General features: G+C 48.9%; 1 protein-coding gene across 2 annotated transcripts in view; it reads right to left on the bottom strand.

Moving 5' to 3' along the window:
- The window catches only part of SLC6A8 (solute carrier family 6 member 8), a 35427-nt gene extending 30136 nt beyond the window's left edge, over nucleotides 1-5291 (bottom strand). Inside the window, exon 1 of one of the 2 annotated variants that reach the window (XM_083592486.1) lies at nucleotides 4963-5291. In XM_083592486.1, coding sequence (XP_083448612.1) covers nucleotides 4963-5236 — 274 coding nt within the window. In that variant the 5' untranslated portion in view covers nucleotides 5237-5291. The remainder of the gene's footprint in view (nucleotides 1-4962) is intronic. The other variant, XM_083592485.1, reaches the window with a different exon arrangement.
- Nucleotides 5292-20759: the final 15468 nt, after the last annotated feature.

Genomic DNA, 20759 nt, shown 5'->3' with positions numbered 1-20759 from the left:
CAGAAGAGATCCCCATTCTGTGGAGACTTGCAGTCACATATGAGAGAAACCAGTGACATCTTAACACATTCCTGCCCTGAGCACACAGTTGACTGGTGGCCCAGCCGACCTCGTTGGAGAAGGAAGTTCTTTGCCATTGAGGACACAGAACCAGGGAGTTGCCAGTTTCCTCTGGAGGAATAAAGCCTTGTGGCAGACTAGCTAGCAAAACTAGCCTGGCCCTCAAGGTAACATGTCTGTTTAATGCTTGATGACCAAAAATTAGGCAAAAGATCGTGCATGTGAATGAGCCAACACAGATGCAATGCTGCAAAGAGAACTTTCCTGCCATACCTCCTCTTGATGCAACACATGTTTGTCAGCTGAGGCAGTTCACACATTCACCTGTACGCCACCGAGCAACACGCTTGTGCCCCTGACTCCTGCAGAAGTCGTTTGTACTCAAGCCGCCCTATGCCCTTCTGTGGCTTTTATACAAATGAAGCTGCCGCCAGCTGCCTGCAGATTAAAAAAGGGGAGGATGCCTGCATCACTCTCACTCAGAGGGGTGGCAGTGGATTATCCCAGTCTCAGCCCAAGCCAACACCCATCCTGCCACTTTCCCTAGAAAGCACCCAGCAAGCAGGGCGGGGGGTGTCATCCCAGGCCAGCAAGGTTGTCCAGTGACAGCCTCTCTTATGTGCTACTTTAAGCCTGGCCTGCCCACCCCAGCCAACTTTGATGATACGTATCAGTCCAAAATATTCTTTCTCCATGTTTTGTTCACCTCCGCATCACACTCCCATGTAGTTTCCTTCCTGACCCCTTTAACGCTCTGGCACACAGCACTGCCTGAATCATCTCCCGCACCGACTCCAAGCTCCTATGAGCCTCAAAATGTTATTAGAACAGTTTAAACTTTTATTCTGTCAGGGTTGAGAGTCAAGAGTGATGAACTGCCTACGCTGGGGGTGGATTTTGCCATGCCCCTCTCTTTTGCTGGCCAGACCAAAAAAAAAAATCCTTTCCTCAGAACCCGGGACAGAAGCTGGATAAAAGCGGAACCCTGCACTCTAATGGCATAATAAGTCATGTGCCATTCTCTCACACAAAGACATACAAACACACACCATCTCTAGGCCACTTGCCAATTTCAAGATTTTGGCAATCCCTTGGGTGTTAGCTCAGTTACTCCATTCAGTGAGGCTCTATTAGCATAACAAGATATACAAGTAGTGTCAAAACATCTAGGAAGGACAGATCCCAGATCTCTCCAGTGGAAAGGGGAAATAATTCATTCCACCTAAGAGGTGCCTGGGTAACATATCTGGGGCTGTATCCATTTCTTTTCCAGTTTCATTAACCAGTTCCAGTAGCAGGTGTCTGCAGACCACAATGCTGCTGCTTCTCACCTGACACTGAGCAATTTTTCTCCTTAATATGAGAAAACAAGGGTTGGCATCTCTGGGTTCTGTCTAAATACGTCATCTGCAAGTAATAGATATAGACTGGCTCCAGGGACACAACTTGAAGAGCTGACTTTCTGCCAAAGCATAAGTTGCACCCCCTCACCACCATACACAGCATCCTTAATATAAAAAATCGCAATCTTTTATTTAGAAGTGTCTAGTCCTCAGTTAAGGGACGTGGGTGGCGCTGTGGGTTAAACCACAGAGCCTAGGGCTTGCTGATCAGAAGGTCGGCGGTTCGAATCCCCGCGATGGGGTGAGCTCCTGTTGCTCGGTCCCTGCTCCTGCCAATCTAGAAGTTCTAAAGCACGTCAAAGTGCGAGTAGATAAGTAGGTACCGCTCTGGCAGGAAGGTAAAGGGCGTTTCCGTGTGCTGCTCTGGTTCAACAGAAGCGGCTTAGTCATGCTGGCCACATGACCCGGAAGCTGCATGCCAGCTCCCTCAGCCAATAAAGCGAAATGAGCACCGCAACCCCAGAGTCAGTCACGACTGGACCTAACAGCCAGGGGTCCCTTTACCTTTACCTTAGTCCTCAGTTAATGCAGGAAGCAAAATGCAAGAGTAAGACCACTGGAGGGAGGAGCAGCTGATACGTAGTTTGCAGGCAATCTTGTTAGTAGTACCCTGGCACTATGCTAACTAAGCTGACAACACGCTTGCATTGGGCTTCCAGAGCTATTTTATCTGCACTGAATTTATTTTATGTATTTTTTTACCCCACCCTTCCTCCAAAGAGCTGAGTTACCCCACTTCCCCACACCCACAACCTTCACAATTCTGTGAGGTAGATTAGGCCAAGAAATAGTGACTAGGCCTAAAGTTACCAGGTGAGCTGCACAACTTGAGTGAGGTTTGATTCCAGGTCTGCCCTGTCCAAGCCCAGCACCATGCTGGTGATGCACAAAGGCACACCCATCACAGAGAGCACTTGGCAGGGGGACATCTATGCAGACCTGTCAGCTGGGCCAGGTCATTTTACCAGGGAGCAACTGGCTCGTGTGTGTGTGTGTGTGACTTGATACATCTCACATCACCCAAGCTGTGATTTCATCACCCCATTTTCTCCCCGGCCAGCACAAGGAATGCTTTCCCTTGCAGAATAACTTCTGACTTTCTGTTTTTGTTTCCTTGCTTTCAAAAGGCAATGAGGGGGGAAAAACCCAGCCTGGGGGTGAATGAGATGGCAGACTTGGCATCATGCCCTATAGTCACATGACACTTGATCAGGAATGGAGCAATGCTGAGGTCATGTGCCAATGGCATGGTGGGATTCAGACCTCCAGGCTGGATTGATCCCCACCAGCAGCAGCCCCTACACTTAATTTCTTTTCTTTCTTTTCAATTAATTTTTAAACTGATAGGCATCAGGAAAGAATGCAGGCTGGCCTGAAAATCTGTGACCTCTGGCATGTAAGCCAAGGTATATGGGAGCTGGCTGTGGCAACCTTTAGGGTGTGGGGCTTTCATCTGAGCATGTACAGAGCATACTCCGGACCTTCCTGTGTTTCATGTTTTGGAAACAGGTCCTGGAGCTCAGCTAAAAAGCCCTGGCAGTGCCTGCCTGCCTCTTTCCCATCTCTCCCTGGCAGATTTGTCCTTCCATTGTAGTTTGACAACACTTGCTTCCTGCACCATGTTGTGCCAATTAAACACACCTGTGTGGAAACAAATTGATCCTCGCTTCCCATTGACTTCCTCCTCCACATCCATCCCCTGCTTCATCAGTTAAAAATGGACCAATCATGAGGTGGTTGGTGCTGACGGTGGCCTGATGTGTCATCCTTGACCTTAACGGTCTGGCGCTCTATTGAGATTTAATGAGTGCAAGCAGATCTGCCCAAGAGCTCTTGTCTGTTCAGGTTCTCTGCAGATTCAGGCAGCGGTCACTGCGCCCAGTACACCCTTGGCTGATGCCAGGGGACGTTTGCTTCACGTTTATGTTATTTTATTACTTACTGAGACATGGTTGGCCTCAAGAGGACATTTGGGCCCCACGGAAACTAAGAAACAACAGGCCCACTTGTTTTGAGAGAACCCGAAGAAGGCAGTGCTTAGAGCATCAGATGGCAAGGACCTGAGGGGTTCAAATCCTCACTCAGCCACAGAACTCTTTGGGTGACCTTGAGCCTGTCACTCCCTCTCAGCCTAACCTCCCTGATAGTGTTGTAGTGGGGCTAAAATGGGGAGGGGGGGCAACCATGTGTGCCACCTCCTTGGAGAAAAGAGAAGATCTAAATGGGATAGAATGAAAAATAAAATATCTCCCCCCACCTGTGTGCTCCCTCACATACAAAGCATCAAGCTAGACATTACCTCAGTGAAGATGTGTTCCCAGCCACATTTGCCAATGGGGACAGGAGAATGGGGTTTTTAATCTCTCATATGTATACAAAACTCTCCCTTAAACAAATGCCTCCTCTGAGACCGGGTCCCTCTGCAACTAACTAGGCTCAAGTCCACTTTCAAAATTTACCTGAGAGGAAAAAAACACTTTGCAATAATAATGAGGGAGGGGAGGCAGGATTTCCCACATAAATCAGCAGGCAGGGGGCGGTCAAGGTGCCCCCCTCACTTCCCTAGTTTGGTCCACAATTGTAGGCTGCAGTAGCCCGACTGTGAAGGAAGGCGAGTGACTGGATACTGGAGGCTACTAAGGGTGACAGGGCCGGGCGTACCTGCCCCACCCAAAAATATTTTATTCAAATGGGCACCTCTGGTCAATAACCAGGACCCCCCACCCTCTGATCTTCCCTCCCAGCATCTCACCTCCGGATTCTATCTGTTGCCTCCAGAATTACAACCTGGCAAGATTCCTTATGTCAAGTGATGCCATGACTCATTTTTGGAGGGAGGGTGCTTCAGTTCTAAAATGTGAGGTCCTTCTGGAGCCGAAGATTACCCAGCACTGTAGTCACCCAGGATCTTGATCCCAGATGCCCGAAGGTTGGCTGTGGTCATTCATTAGGAAGGGAAAGGCATTCTAGACATGCCAAGAGACATGTTCTTTACACGTGTGCCTGGACTTTTGAAACAGCGTCTGGGGCCAAAAGCAGACGTGCCCTAATTCAACCCTGCAGCCTCCTTTTTGTAGGAAAGGGGCCCTCTCTCTCTTCTCCCAATGAATCCCAAGTTATCTCTTTTTCCTTTTTTGCTCTTGCCGCCGTGAGTCCGTGAATGGAACACAGCAGCCCTTTTGTTCAGGGAATAGCAAGGGACGCCTGGAGATCCCGGTCTCCGTTTCCAGGCTGGACGCCTGTCGACGCTTCCCACTGCTGAACTACCTTGGATCTCGGACCTACTTCGGGGGGGGGGGGCTTGCCTCTCGGCTTCTGCACAAAGCTCCCCTGTCCGGATTCCCCTGCTAGAGGTTCGCCTCTCAGAGCCCGATCCCCGCCTGCCGAGGAATTGCTCGCTCGCCCCTAAGCGGCAGCACCCGCCCCCCCGGTGGGCGCCCTTCCGACGGGACCCCCCCCCGTTGCACCCCGCCCCCGGCACGTGCCCGCAGCTGCTCACCTCCCCCGTTCTTGTAGCACAGGTAAGGGAAGCGCCACACGTTGCCCAGCCCCACGGCGAAGCCCACGCAGGACATGATAAAATCCATCTGCCGGGTCCACGTCTCCCTCTCGGGGGGCGGCAGGGCCACGCTCGGCCCAGGAGGGTCCGCGGCCTCCCCTTTGCCCGCAGCGGGGGCTCCCGGGCACATGGCGGCCTTTTTGTCCTGCTGCTCCACCGAGACGCTGTAGATGCCGCCGCAGCCGCTGCTGTCCGACGAAGCCCCCTTGGCCATGGCGCCGGGGGGGGACCCCGAGTCCCTGCCGCCCCCCTCCAGGCGATGCTCCGGGCGATGCTCCGAGGAAGGCGGGCGGGGGGGCGGGCGGGCGCGCGGGGGTCTCGGCGGCGCCGGCAGAGAGGGGGGTCTGGCTGGGTCGGGGCTCGGCGGGGGGAGCGCGGGGGCGAGTCCGGGGGACTCAGAAACAATCCACGAAGCACTTGAAGGTCAACCTGAAAAACCTCATGTGTTCAGTGGACGCGGGAAGGGAGTTGCTGGAGGGCGAAGGTCGGCGCGGGCAGCCGAGCGGGGGACACCCCCGCAGTGGCCGGCCCGGAGGCTCAGCGGGGCCGCGGGCGGAGCGGGGTCGGTCAGCCCTTCCCTTCTGCTGCGCGCCCGTCCGCCTCGGCTCCCGTTGCGCTTCTGCCGCCGCCGCCGCCGCCGCCGCCGCTCGCTCGCCTCCCGGGAAGGCAGCTGGAGGGAGCGCGTGTGACGTCACGCCCCGTCAGGATCCCGCCCCCGCCGGCTCCTCCTCCCGCCTCCTCCGCGCGCCAGGAGGGAGAGACGGGCAGCCGCTCGCTGAGCCGGTGGGGGGCTGGGGGGGGAGGAAGAGCTGCTTCCCCCCCCCCAGCCCACCCCCGTTGCACCTGCGCGCAGGAGGCTGTAGCCGCGCGCCCGGATCCATCCGAGTATTCGCCTCCCGCTCGGAAGGGAGAGGTTTCCGCGAGGCGACCTGCGTCTGGAGGGAGAGGCAGCAGCAGCCCGTCGCCTTTAGGGCGCTGACTATGCCTGCTGGGATCCATCCAGCTGCAAATGTCCCCCAAGAAATCAGCCGCAACCTCCGCTCTGCTGCGCGGCGCTCCCCGCCCGGAGCCTGGGAGTTCAGGCTTGGTGCCTCGTCCCTCGCGGCGCCGGCCTCGCTGGCCGATTCCGCCTCCTTCAAGAAAAGTGGACGCACTTCGTTGTTTAGCAGGCTTAGGATCGCAGCCTGTTAGTCTGTGAAGCACACGCTCCCCTCCCGCGAGTCCCCCCCCCCGCGCGGCACTTTCCTAGCTGAGCTTTAGCGCAAGACTCTCTTCTCTTTGTTGCGGTTGCCTTGCCTAGCAGTTACGGATTAAACCTCTGAATTATGCCGCCTTCTGCTCATTGTTGTAAATAAACCTGTAATGTGCGCCGGATAATTTCAAAACCTGCTCCCACCCGCCTTATGCAGCATCTATCTTCCCACCTCCCGTTGGAGCTGGGCGGTGGGGAGTCGCTTCGTTGGTGATTAAATGGCAATAAGGAAATGTTTAATTTCACCTGGATACTTCTGTACTCTGTCTTAACTGTGCCCTCCAGATGTTTTGGACTACAACTCCCATCAGCCTGGGATCGAGGGTAGTTTTAGTCTAAAACAGAGAGGTCCAGCCCTTCATTCCTAGTGGGCCCCAGCAATACTTCGACAGGGTCCTAGAGCCCCACAACTCCTTCTCAAAGCACTGGGCTTTGGGAAGGCAGCACGAGGGCTGGGGGGGGGGGGGTTGCTGAGGGGCACAAAAAAAGGCCTCAAGGGCTACACATTGGACCACCCTAGTCTAAAATATCTGGAGATTGGCAAAGTCTTCTTTAAATGAAGCAAAGCCCCCTCTTCACCTCAACTCTTTGTGCGTGCCCTCCCCCACAAATATCCCGTGCTGCAGACGCATATGTGTCAGGAGGGCGTGTAGTCACTCAGCGATACAAGGCCCTTTGCACATGAGAAGCAGCAGAGTCATGGGACACCTTAAAAGACTTTGGCTGCCGGCCTAAACAGAGTTACTGGCTGGCCCAAGGCATTTAGCTGTCTAAGGTGAAAGAAAAAAAAAAAAATTCCCCTTCTCTCCACCTCGCAATCCCACATACAGAAGTCAACTAGGCTGGAAGTTGAATCTTAGAATTATAGAACTGTGTAGAGTTGGACGGGATCCCGAGGGTCATCTAGTCCAACCCCCTGCAGTGCAGGAATCTCAACTGAAGCATCCAGGACAGATGGCCGTCCAAGCTCTGCTTAAAAACCTCCTAGGAAGGAGAGTCTAACAGCTCTTACTGTCAGAAAGTTTTTTCTGACATTAGTTGGAATCTCCATTCTTGTAACTTGAAGCCATTGGTTTGATTCCTAGTCTCCAGAGCAGGAGAAAACAAGCTTGTTCCCTCTTCCATGTGACAGGCCTTGAGACATTTGAAGATGGCTATCATATCTCTTCTCACTCTCCTCTTTCTCAGGTTTAACATACCAGCTCCTTCAACTATTCCTCATAAGGCTTGGTTTCCAGTCCCTTGATCATCTTGGTTGGCCTCCACCCTGCACACATTCCAGCTTGTCAGCATCCCCCTTAAATTGTGGTACCCAGAACTGGACACAGTACTTCACCAATTACAATAGATCAGTGCCCTCCATTATAAGCAACGGGAGTCAGCTACCTTAGCAGACACAGGCTGGTTCTGATGTAGCGCACACAACTCTTGCCTTCTAACACTTTGGCAACACTCCTCAGTCAACCTGCATCAATCTCCTGAGGTAGCTGCTTCAGTCTGCTAATGAACATGTTGCTTCTGTTTGTTGGGGCGTAGCCCCCAGTGAACACAGTGAAATTAACTTCTGAGTAAACATGTGGAGTAGAACGAGTGTGGAGTATCATTGTCCTTCCAGATGTTGTTGAACCACAATCCCTAACCACCACAGGCCACTCAGGGGCAGACTTTGGTCATCTTTGGTAGTACAGTATGGCACCCTGAACTAGGCCAAAAGTTGGTGGCCCCCCCATGAATCTTCTCAAGGATGGATCTTCTCAATTTTGCACCCCCTCAACTCGGCACCCTGTGCAGGGGAACCACCCACACCACCCAAAATCCAGCACTGGCCATTCTTACTGGGGCTGATGGGAGTGGTTATTTAGCAACATCTGGAGGGCCAAAGGTTCCCCACACCTGATGTAGGGAATTATGTGCTTCACAAGGTTATTGTTTTATAATATTTTATAGGCTAGAGCCTCCGTCAGACGCTCCCGTGTGGACTATGGCCCATGAATGCTTATTTCACAACAAACGTGTTTAGGGCACCACAAGGCTGTTTTGTTGTTTTTGTTGCAACATGATTTTGCCTCTGGACTTTGTACAACCCTTTTTTGTCAGTTTCACTCCACGTATTTTAGACCTAAACCCAAGCTTTGAAAAAGGCTCAAGGGCTCCCTGTGCCTGTGGAGCCATTACTTGTTGTTTGGGCCACTAGACTTAGGCTAACAAGCCTGAACTCCTAGAGTGCGCCATCATCATGGTTTGGAACTTTTTGACTGCTGTGAGAATGCAAACAAATGGTCTGTCCTGCCCCAGGTCTCCAGCCTTCAAGCAGCAGCTAACCAAAATATGGAGAGCAGCCAAAATGGCAAAATAAACTAAATGCATGCATTTGCTCTTTGCATTGGCAAGAAGGAGACATGATGAGACTCCTTTACTGATTTTCATGAACAACTAAAAATTGGGTGTTAGTTTATATGGATGTTTCCCTATGCCTTAATGAATGGTATGCATATATTTGACGTGCATGTTTTAGTTGTATTTGTACTGTATTGTAATGGAGGGAGGGGGACACAATATTTTGGGTCCAGGGTAAGCACCAGTGAGCCCTATTTCTCCCTCCAAGCCATACAACCCCTCCCTCCTCACCTGCTAGCTCTCCAGTGGCTCCATTATTTGCAGGGTTTCAGGACTCATGTGACCTCTGAAGGCTACATTCTACCCTCCAAGGTCATAGAATCATAGAATCGTAGAGTTGGAAGGGACCCCAAGGGTCATCCAGTCCAACCTCCTGCAACGCAGGAATCTCAACTAAAGCATCTATGACAGATGGCCAAAAGATGAGATGCTTCTGAACAGCAGTCCCTGGGGAATGACAGTGGGAGAGGACTATTGCCCTCGTGTCCTGCTTCCGGACTTCTCATAGGAAAACAGGATGATGAGCTAGAGAAGCCATTCATCTGATCCAGCATAGGACTCTCTTATACTCCTTCATTCACCTCACCAATTTCCTTCAGCAGTCATGCCTGTTCTTTCCTCATGTCTTGGATTATCTGCAACCAACCATAACTTTGCTTGGCTACCACAAAGCCCCATGAAAATTCTTAAACCAGCTCCCTTGCGGTCAAGAGAATATACTATCCTTTAATGCAGAGATGGCTAAACTGTGGCCCTGCAGATGTTGCTGGACTGCAACCCCCATTGATCCAACCACTCCTGGAAGGCCACAGATTTCTCCCACCACTTCTTTAGTACAAGGGGACCTTGGATTCTTGGAAATTAGGGAGTGCTTAGCTTCTAAAATGCCAGGCGCTGGGGCTTAATCCTTCCTCAAATGACTAACCTAGACCCCTCATTCCAGCTGTGCCAAGACTGCTTGTCATAATGAATGCCCTGTGCATGCGCTCAAAGGTGCTCTGTGCTCCAAGTCCGTGTTCTGGCACTGAAAGGAGGTTCTTGGACCTGGTTCAAACTGAGTCCTGCAACAGGACTGGCCAAGACCGCCCTTTAGGGCAGGGGAAGCCAACAGGGTGCCCTCCAGATGTGACAGATGACAAGGGACAGTGGGAGTTGTAGTCCAAAATGTCTGGAAGGCACTACATCTCCTATCCCTGCTTTAGAGTTTATATTGTTGCCTCTTTTCTCTACTGAAGGCCCTGAGACCTGTTGGGTTTCATTTCCTGAAACAGGGGAAGAAATAAATTTCTTTGGATTGGATCACAGAAGTGCTAGGATTGCCAACAGAGCAAAACAAAAAATTGACCAGGCTTTGTGGCTTCTGGGGCAGTTGCCTATTGTTATTTTAATACAAAAGCCAGAATTTTGGGCTCACAGCCCACATTTTGCAAGTGACGCTGGAAAGTTTTGGGGGCAGGGGAGTGTAACATCAGTGGCAGCATTCTCATGTAATCTTTGAATCCACAATCATATTTGCTGTTTATTGTTCAGCCTTGTAACACACACACACACACACGAGCTAGGCTGATGAACTCAGCACCCCAGAGCACTTTCAAAGGCCCTGACTCTGTTGTGCCTAAGGGAGCAGAGTGCATGGTGAGTGATAGCCACACAACACCTTAGTTGAGGAATCTTTTAGAGATTGCCTTCACACTCACATTCCCTTCTTCATCCCACACTCAGATCAAATCATGGTATCTGCCAGCAAAAAGCTTTTACTATTAGCTGTGCCTCTGCTGGTGTCTGCCAGGCCCTGCCTGTCCCTGGGTCTGTTCCAGCATCTTCTCCCTGGCCTTCCATGTACCAGAATGTAGTAGGGAATCGAAAGCTGGCAACCTAAGTAAGAGCAGAAGAAGCCAGCGGTCAGGATTCCTGTTCTCTCTGCCTCCATTTCCTGGTGCAAAATGGAATGGCATTGTGTGCATGTGCATTTTGCCACATACACAAATTCACAATTACTGATTTGATTACTTATCTTTGATGGACTAAGAGTCTGAGTCAGTAGAAGATAACTTCCTGTGTTTCTATATTCCTGATTGGCAAATCTGTTGAATGTGTCTAATCTTTTTGTTAAGCTATCTAAATTAGAGGTCAGCACACTACCATAACCTCCAACATTTCTCCGATTAAAATAGGGACGTCACATTCCATAATGATAATTTTACTATTTATACCCCACCCATCTGACTGGGTTGTCCCAGCCACTCTGGGTGGCTTCCAACATATATAAAAATACCATAAAACATTAAACATTTAAAAAAACTTCCCTATAAAGGATTGCCTTCAGATGGCTTGGGGTTTGGATAAGTCCATACTGTCCAATGTTTCTCCAATGAAAATAGGGACATCCTAAGGAAAAGCAGGACATCTCGGGATGAAATCAGAAACCAGGACAGCTTCTCTAAATCAGGGATGTCCCTGGAAAATAGGGACACTTGGAGGGTCTGTGCTACGTCTTGCCAGGGATGCTGTTCAAGCAGGCATAAGATTGTGCTCTGAACCAGTGCGAACATTCGGGACCCTGTTGCAGAATTGAAGTTTGCTGCAGCTGTTTCCAAAGGTGCCAGGAAAGATTTAGAACCCACCACAGAGCGATAAATACTTGGAAGAATGAGACATTGCACTGAAAGCAGGCGCTCAGGAACGCCCCCCCCCCCATTTAAAGCTTGAACTACAGCCAGCTTCACGCCTTACACATTTTCAGAGGAGCCAGGAAATATGTAAACCATACTCTCCCTTGAGCATGAGGTATTTCAGTGAAATTTGGTATGCATGTTTATGACATAATTCTGTGAATCCTGATCCCTACCTCCAAGTGTGTGTTCGGGGGGCGAGAGCGGGGAGTGGAATGGGGAGGAAAGCTGAAAAACTTTGCTGTTCTAACTAGTATTCAGAGGTGGCTAAATCCATGCAAAGTCATCTTGATCACTGTCATTTTTGTCCCCTCATAATGTTGCATCTGTTGAAAAGGTGGGCTAAATGATGGAGTGTTAGGTCTCTTGTGTGAGAACGAGACCCAGGCATAGATGGTTCCTCTGCTCCCTTGCCTGGCACTCCTGGCCCTCTTCAGCATAAGATAATTTATGTCTCTAATCACTTTGCGTCCCCAGCATGCTGCATAAGCCACCAACCTCCTGAAATAAACAGGATTTGCCTCTTAACGCTGCCTGGGAGAGATCGCTTTAAAAAAAGAATCCAAGCTCAGGCACATGATGCCAGGGAAGGTTGCCAGCCTGGCAAGATCTGTCCCTTCCTGTCTCTTCCTAGGGTGGGGAAGCTTCTCCTTGATGGCGGGGGGGGGGGGGGAGGTGTCTTTCCCACCTCTTCACCTCCTACCCACCGGGGAACAGGACAGACTATTCATGTACCGGCTGGGTTTAAAAAACTCCAGCACACATAGCTTGGTGGTTTGTTTGCTTTGCCTTTGGTTGCCAGAAAAACAGGAGGAAGGCTAAAGTTGTACATCAACTTAAACAGACAGGTTTTGTGCTGGACTCTGCCCCCAGCCCCCTGAAAAAACCCCAACTGGGCTCTGTCCCCAAATTTACAAAATAAAAATACCCTTGGCACCTTTCTGGGCTCCACCTCCTCCCCAGAGCATGGCCAGCCTGAGACATTTTGGCACCTGAGGTGAACCCCAAAATGAGGCACCTCTCCTTCCCGCCAGGGAAGAAGGGGTGGGGGAAGCTCAACATCAGGAACAAGAGGTGGTGGAGCAAGATCAGCATGGGGATCTGCCGCCCCTGGGGAACTTGCTGCCTGAGGCAGTAGCCTCATTTTTGTCTCATGTGTGGGCCAGCCCTGCTCCAGAAATATCTGCCTCTCTGAATTCAATAGTTCGCATCCTTTTTTATTGTTCATATCTACATCTACAATATGGGATGTGGGTGGCACTGTGGGTTAAACCACAGAGCCTTGGACTTGCCGATCAGAAGGTCGGCGGTTCGAATCCCCATGACGGGGTGAGCTCCCGTTGCTCGGTCCCTGCTCCTGCCAACCTGGCAGTTCGAAAGCACCTCAAAGTGCAAGTAGATAAATAGATACCGTTCCGGTGGGAAGGTAAACGGTATTTCCGTGCGCTGCTCTGGTTTCACCAGAAGCGGCTTAGTCATGCTGGCCACATGACATGGAAGCTGTACGCCGGCTCCCTCGGCCAATAAAGCGAGATGAGCACCGCAACCCCAGAGTCGGTCACGACTGGACCTAATGGTCAGGGGTCTCTTTACCTTACATCTACAATATTACAAAACGTGAATTTTGTAAAGCACAATTCTATATACATGGTGCTGTATAAACCCTTCGTCATTGATGCTGCCTTCGGGGCGGGGCCCCCACTGAAGGGGCAACACCGAAAGGTGTCATCCCTTTAGGGGCAGCACTTTGGGGGTGGAACAGGTCATGGGGCAGCCCCTTTGTGCCAGTGCTCCACTCCAATGAGCTTCTCTCTGCTGGAAGCCAAGCCCAAGAGGGGCTGCTGCTCCTGGCCCTGCAAATGGACTGCCACGCACACCTGTGCCTATGCCAAGAGCTCCCACCTGAAGGCTCATATAGCGTGAAAGAGAAGTCAGGATTAGAAACCCTGGCAGATCTTACCACCTGGACGTGTGTTGCCTCCTGCCCTGAGCAGAGGAGAAGCCCCTTCCTCAGAGAGGATGTCATCTGTCACAGGGCTGGTGCCCAGCAGCTTCAAATCAAGTCAAAAATACAGTGTCCTACCCCCTCTCCCCACCCCCTCTCTTTCCCACACACAAACACACGCTCAGGTCCTGCTTGTGGGCTTCCCTTGGGGGCCACTGTGAGGGAGGATGCTAGGCTAGATGGCCATGGTCTGATCCAGCAAGGTTCTTCTTAGGTTCTTATCTAATAACAGGACTCTTTTCTACATTTGCTTGCCTCCTTCTCCTCCTCACCACTCCCTCTGTTCTCCCCTGCATTATCCACATTAAATTGCCAGAGAGGAACCTGCTGAGCTCCTAATGCAATCCCATAGAGGCACGCCGTGCTTCAATTGTATTGTATAAATAAATAATAAACAGGCCACTCCTTTAAAGGGAGAAGTCCAATATGACCCCATTTCTTGTCCCACTGAGACAAAAAAAAACCAAAAGCCTCCTGCCCTCAGGCCTTCACCTGAAACTCTTAATGTCCCTGCCTCTTCCAGGCCTCATATCCCATTCCATATTGGTTCCCTTTACATTATGGGAGGAAAGTCATGGCCTTTCTGAAAATGTGTGTGTGTGAAGACATGTGTTTTTCAGCTGACACATTCCTTGTCACCTTTCCCAGATGGAGGAAAAGTCACCAGATGGTGAGTCTCGTTTCTTCTGCTGAAAATCAAATGGGATGAGCAATTTTGCAAAAGGTGGGTGATGAGGGAAGAGGGGATTTCCGTGTTGCCCCAGAAGGTGATGAGATTTCCACTGCAATTCACACACAAAGCCTTCTGGGGTTTGGCTCTGGCCCACAGACCATCTGGGTTTGGCATGGAAATCTGGCAATGACCCACAGACCAGCTGATTCTTATACAGAGCAGCACAGAAACACTCCAGGGCTTTTCAGTAAAGGAAATGAATGGGAGGAATTGTGGGGGTAAGAAAGGTAAAGGCAGACACTCCAACTCTGCCGTTATATATACCTCACATGACCTTGGGCATGTCACTTGATCTCTCGGGACTTTGCCACCTTGCATGAGGTTTTAATCCTGTGAGTCACTGGTGTAGTGCAATGTATTTCTGATCAAGTTGCAGCCTACAGCGTAATTTAATAAAACCTATTGCTTCCCCCATTTGCCTCCTTGCTCTATTCTATCGTCTAAATTCAAAGCTTTTTTGCAATACCTGGAAGTTGTCAAATGTTTCAGTGAGCGTCAATTCTCCTCCCCCCAAAAGGAGGAGAACAGGGGATAAGGAGCAACATCTTTTGGAGCAATGCCCATTAATAGCAATCTTGGTATTTCTTGTGCATCAACAGAAGTTGATAACATTGCTTCCAGAGGAGTTCAGTTCCATTCATTCATTCATATTATATTTATCTACTGCCCTTCGCATGGTGCTTTACAGTATAAAAGTATTACTGGGAAGGTTGCATATTTTTTTAAACCAAATCGGTATTGAATTGCATCTTTAACTAATTCCTACTGCAGAATTCTAGTTCTGATTTTGTCCTGAGTTTCTCAGGTTCTGCCCTGCAAATATTTCCATTGCCATCCTGTGGCAACGCGATTTGTCTTTATGATGGTCTTTAAAGCCAAGTAAGTTCTGGCTGAGAAAGCACTGCTGCCTACATGTGGAATGGACGTGGAGCCCCCTACTGTAACCAGGTGGAATTTCATGAATGTTCCATAAATGGCCTTAGGGCTGCTCAGAACTGGAGACTTGGGTGGTATCTCCAGACATCCTTTTTATTATACATTCATGATTACTAGTTCTCATGATGGCATTTCTACAAGCCATCCTTATGTTCCTATAACAATAATCTAGGAACTTCCATCACTTTGGAACTAACCTAAGTTTTACTGCCTGTGTTTTCTGAATGCTAGGTTATGCAAAAGCACATGAATCTGATTTTTGGAGAGTTTGTAAATAAACCATTTTTAGCTTACCAAATGTGTGGTCATTTTCTACTCTAGGGGGAGTGAGAAATTTTGGAAGGGACTTAGAAGGACATGTTTTAAAGGTCTAACAGCCTATATTTCCATGCTTTGCTTTGCTGCATGTTTTGTGGTTTTAAATCTCTGCTGGGGTTCTCCCACCAAAAAGCACTTGCCCCAAACCTGGATCCTGGCATCCAGGGAATTCTCCTTTTTAGAACTAATTCTTCTTTGCCAACCAACAGACCAGTGGTGGAGCATAATCTAAAGGTGCTCTGGGTGGGCGCCTGGGGCACACCCCCGACAGAGGTGAGACCTGTTGTGGCCAGGTGCCTCACACAATGCAGCCTCCCTCCACCCCTCGGTCAGGCTTGACCTGGAAGTGGAGCTGCGGCTGGTGGCGTTGGGCCACACAAGGAAGCTGTCTCTACAGCCCCCGCACATGCCAGAGTTAGGCTCCAATGAGGGAGCCTGCTGTGGGGGCGCCTGGTTGTGCCCCTTAAAAGAAATGTGCCTGGGGCCACAGCACCCACAGCACCTCCACGCTGCGCCGTTGCAACAGACCACACAACAGGTCAGATCATTTGCCTGCCTAGTTTAGTGATGGCTACATTGACTGCCAGGGGCTCGCCAGGATCTTTTCCAATACCCATTAACTGGTGATCCACCCTGAAGTGAGCTGTCCTAGTTAGCTGCTTATGACCCATTTGTACATTTGGTGGGATCATGAAATATACTTGGAGTCGAGTGTGAATTTCATGCTCTTTATTCAGCTCATAGTAGCAATGAATGAAACTTCAACCAAAAACGCCTAGCTATATATACATTATTTACACAATGGACCCTGTGTGATTGGCTAATTCCGGGCTGCTCCTGTAGGCCAATCAGGTTGTGGATTCACCTCCTCCAGAAGCCTGATTGGCTGCTGCTGCAAGCCAATCAGATCGCTGATTCACTTCCACCTGGAGCTGGATTGGGTGGCTCCAGCAGATCCAATCAGACTGCTGCATTCTGGATCCTATTGATCTAGGATTCAGCTCAGTACATAACAGATCAACTGATAAAGCTTTTCCTGGATTCTACCACTTCAGGCTGCCAGTTTGAGGCTATGTGTTGGAATGACCCCCTTACAAAATAAAACTTCTTAGGGATAAGGAAAGGCTGAATGTTTCTCCTCCAGCTGTGTGTATGTGTGTGCGCTAAAAGACTACTCCTTTTAGCATTCAAATATGCGATCCTCTACCTCAGTGGAGGTTGGCCTGTGCCTCTTTACCACAAGTCCAGGGGTACATCATCATCATCATCGTCATAAAAATAATAATAAAATTATTTATATCCCGCCCTCCCCAGTCGAAGATGGGCTCAGAGTGGCTAACAACAATAAAAGAAACACAGCATTCTAAAATCACTTCATTCTAAAATCAGTTCAAAATCAAATTTATGGCAACCATTGGGCTAGAGTTCTGTGAGGATTACCAAATGAGGGGGTCAGACTGTGCCTTGGCCAAAGGCCTGGTGGAACAGCTCTGTCTTGCAGGCCCTGCAGAAAGATGTCAAGTCCCGCAGGGCCCTAGTCCCTTGTGACAGAGCGTTCCACCAGATCGGGGCCACAACTGAAAAAATATGATCATGGAATCTTGATGGTCTCCCATTCACACACGCAAAAAACCCATCCATATCAGCCTTTCCCAACTTTGTGTCCCCAGGTGGTGCTGGACTGCAACTTCCATCAGCACCAGCCATCATGGTTCAGGGATGGTGGGAATTGTAGTCCAATAACTTTTTGGGGCCCGAGGTTGAGAAAGTCTGGCTTAAATTGTCTCTTGCCTCAAACACAATGCTTTTCAACATACATGTGTACTGCCCACAACCATATGCTTGAGTGTGTTGTTGCCTTACTGAAGCAAACATGCCATCTAGTGTCCATGTGTTGCAAAACAGCTCATTTATCTGCACGAATGCCAACACTGATATTTCCCTAACTGCCCTTGGAAAGGAGGATGGTCCATAACTTGTGCCTAGAAGTTATCAGTTGCCCTCCTCTCCTAGGTTGCCAGTCCCCCACTCCCTCCCCTTCTAGACCATTGTGGACATGAGAGGATAGGCCTATCCCAGGCCAGCCCTACCATTCAGCGATGTGAGGTGGATGGAAGGGCAGCCCATTTTTAGTTACTTGAATTTATTATTGTTATATTTTTTTACTGTCATAGAGGGGCAGAGACACATGTGCCTGGAACTTTCTGCCTTGGGGGCCAAAATAATTTGAGTGCTTTGTTAGAATTGTGGGTGCCATTTGCCCCAGGTGGCAAAATATCTTGTCTATCAATAGACATTGGCCGTGGCAAGGCAAGCGGAGCCTCTAATTAAGGCAGGTTATGTCTTTCCGTGATTTTTATCCCGCCTTTCAGCATACAAATCCTTCCAAGACAGCTGACTAGAAACATCAAACCACATTAAAATACACACACACATATGCACCAGAATCCTTCCCACAAGACAGTTGGTGTGGGGAGAGAAGCGAATCGTCTAGATGGAACATGTGCAATTGATGGGTGCTGAGGAGCATTGCTCTAGCACTTTCCCTGTTGACTGTGTCAGCATCTTTTGCCATAGATCAGGAATGAGAAACCGGTGGACCTCTGGATCTCATTGTACTCCCGACTCCCAACAGCTTGTATTGCCAGTGCTCAGGGCCAAGGGGTGCTGTAGTCCATCAGTGTCTGCAAGGGCCACAGATTAAGAACAGAAGAAGAGCCACAGGTATGAAATTTACGGCATGTAATGCCTTAAGAGAGAATATTATGAAAATGATATACAGGTGGTACATGACCCCAGTCAAGCTTGCAAAAATATATCATTTGCCCGATAATAAATGTTGGAAATGTAAAGAAACTGAAGGTACATTCTTTCACCTTTGGTGGATGTGCCCAAGAATCAAGGCTTTCTGGGAGATGATATATAATGAAATGAAAAAGGTATTTAAATATACCTTCCTGAAGAAACCAGAGGCCTTTCTCCTGGGTATAGTCGGCCAATTGGTGCCAAAGAAGGATAGAACTTTTTTTATGTACGCTACAACAGCAGCAAGAATACTTATTGCAAAGTATTGGAAGACACAAGATTTACCCACTTTGGAAGAATGGCAGATGAAGGTGATGGACTATATGGGATTGGCAGAAATGACTGGCAGAATCCGAGACCTGGGAGAAGAGTCGGTGGAAGAGGATTGGAAGAAATTTAAAGACTATCTACAGAAATATTGTAAAATTAATGAATGTTAGAATGATGTTGGATAGAAATTAAGTGGTTTCCAGCTGTAATGCTTTAAGAATATGGAAAAATGGTTATAAATAGGAAAAAACATAATTAAAATGATGTTGGATTGGAAATAAGTGGTATTAGCAACAAAGTTAATAAGAATATGCAAAAATGAATTGATAATGGATGAAAATACTGAGTTATAAAATGCTAAGTTATAGAGATAAGATAAATGAAAGAGGGTAAGGATTTGCTGATTTGATTATTTAAATGGGAATACAAGAAGGGGAGGTGTGAGGAAGTCAAAGAAACAAGCAAATGAATTTTAAGTTATGAAAAATGGAATTGTTTTTAATTTTTCTTATTTTTTCTGTGTGTTTATTCTTATTTTTTGTTTCTTTTATTATGTGTTTTTGTATATTTGTTTTTGTAAAACCCTAATAAATATTTCTTTAAAAAAAAAAAAGAACAGAAGAAGAGCGCTGCTGGATCAGGCCAAAGGTGCACCTACTCCAGCACCTGGTTCTCAAAGGGGCCAACCAGAGGCCTACAGCACCCATGATCAGGACTGGGCAAGATTAACGCTTGCAGTGGTGCCAACTTCAGGGGGCCTGGGCTGCCTGGGCACCCACAATTTTTTTGCTGTGGGTGCCTGGCCTCTACCCCTCCCCTCCCCTGCCAGTCGCCACCTTACCTCTGCTACTCCAGCGCCATGGGGGCGACTTAGACGGAGCCTGCCCCTACACCCCGTGGGCCTGCTGCGACCAGAGGCGCAGGCTCCGGCCCATTCACCACTGTGGCACCAGAGTGTGTGCACCCCACGCCATGCTGTCATGACATCACATGGCGTCATGAGGTCATGCCACACAATGTTACAACAGCGCTGCATGCGTGCCGGGCACCCACAGTCTGGGGTCTAAGTCGGCACTGCTGAACTGTGATTCAGTTCTTCTATCTGTGTCATCTATAAGAGCCTTGCTGCATCAGAATTTGGGTCAATCTAGCAGGGCAGGCTCAAGACATTTTGGCACCTGAAGCGAACCACTTCCTGCTGAGGAAGAAGGGGTGAGTGAACATCTACATCTGGAACAAGGGGGGTGGGGGAGATCTACATCAGGGACAAGGGTGGGAAGAGACCAGCAGCATATCCCATTTAATAATTAATAAATAAATAAATAAATAAATAAATAAAATAAAATAAAATAAAATAAAATAAAATAAAATAAAATAAAATAAAATAAAATAAATTTATTTGTATCCCACCCTCCCTGACCGGAGCCGGGCTCAGAGCGACTAACATCATATAAATAACACAGTATACATAAAAGCAGCCGTCAATTAATTAAAATACATCTTAAAATTAATTCAGACAATTTAAAATCTGGACAAATGGCAGCTATCAGGTTAAGATTGAGAGCGGTTAAAACCTCCCAGGACCAACTGTTTTCACTGATCATATAAGGACCTGTGAACAGGCTGGGATAGTGCTAGTTGCAAGTCTGCAGAACTTCACATACATTATCTCAGTAATCCTCGGAGTACCCCTCTAAGTAGAGTAGCATTATTATTCCCATGTTGAAAATGGATTGGGGTCATAAAATACTATTTTCAAAAAACTATGTTAGGAAAAAATGTGTTAGAAATTTGCCAAGAGGTTGCTGGGGGCGGGGGCGGGGGAGGCTGCCAAGGAGGCGGCAGATCCAGCCTCTGGGAAGCGCATCAAAGCTATTGCTGCCACCACAGTAGCAGCAGCGTTGGAAGCGGGCAATGCCTCCCCTGGAGGCTGGGTCTGTCACCACACCTTGTCTCCTGGGTGGGCCGGCCCTGTCATCTGGCACGGGATGCTCTGAACACCAGTGACTTTGCATGAGCTTGTGGAGTGGCTTTCAAGCAGGGCAACACAGGAACAGCCCTGCCTTGCTCTTTGCCCCAGAATCTGTAATAATAAGAACCACCACCAGATGCTGTTAGGAGGATGTTAGAGAGGCGAACAATCTGCTTACATGTGTCAACAAATAATTGAGCCACAGGCTTCCAGGGTCATTCACACGTAACATTTTAAGAGGGTTCAGTCTGCATACGCAGTAACTGAATGTGCAAATCACGGAGTGTACACACACTTGGCCCTGTGTAGAGACATACTGTAGCTGTGCTCAATACAAGGTGCCACGCGAACAAGCCTGTATTCAGAGTGTTTCACGT

The sequence above is a fragment of the Podarcis filfolensis genome, assembly GCF_964270895.1.
Source record: "Podarcis filfolensis genome assembly, chromosome: 17".
Classification (NCBI taxonomy): Eukaryota; Metazoa; Chordata; class Lepidosauria; order Squamata; family Lacertidae; genus Podarcis; species Podarcis filfolensis.
Note: the sequence above shows the minus strand (reverse complement) of the source record. Positions and strands in the feature narration are given on the sequence as shown.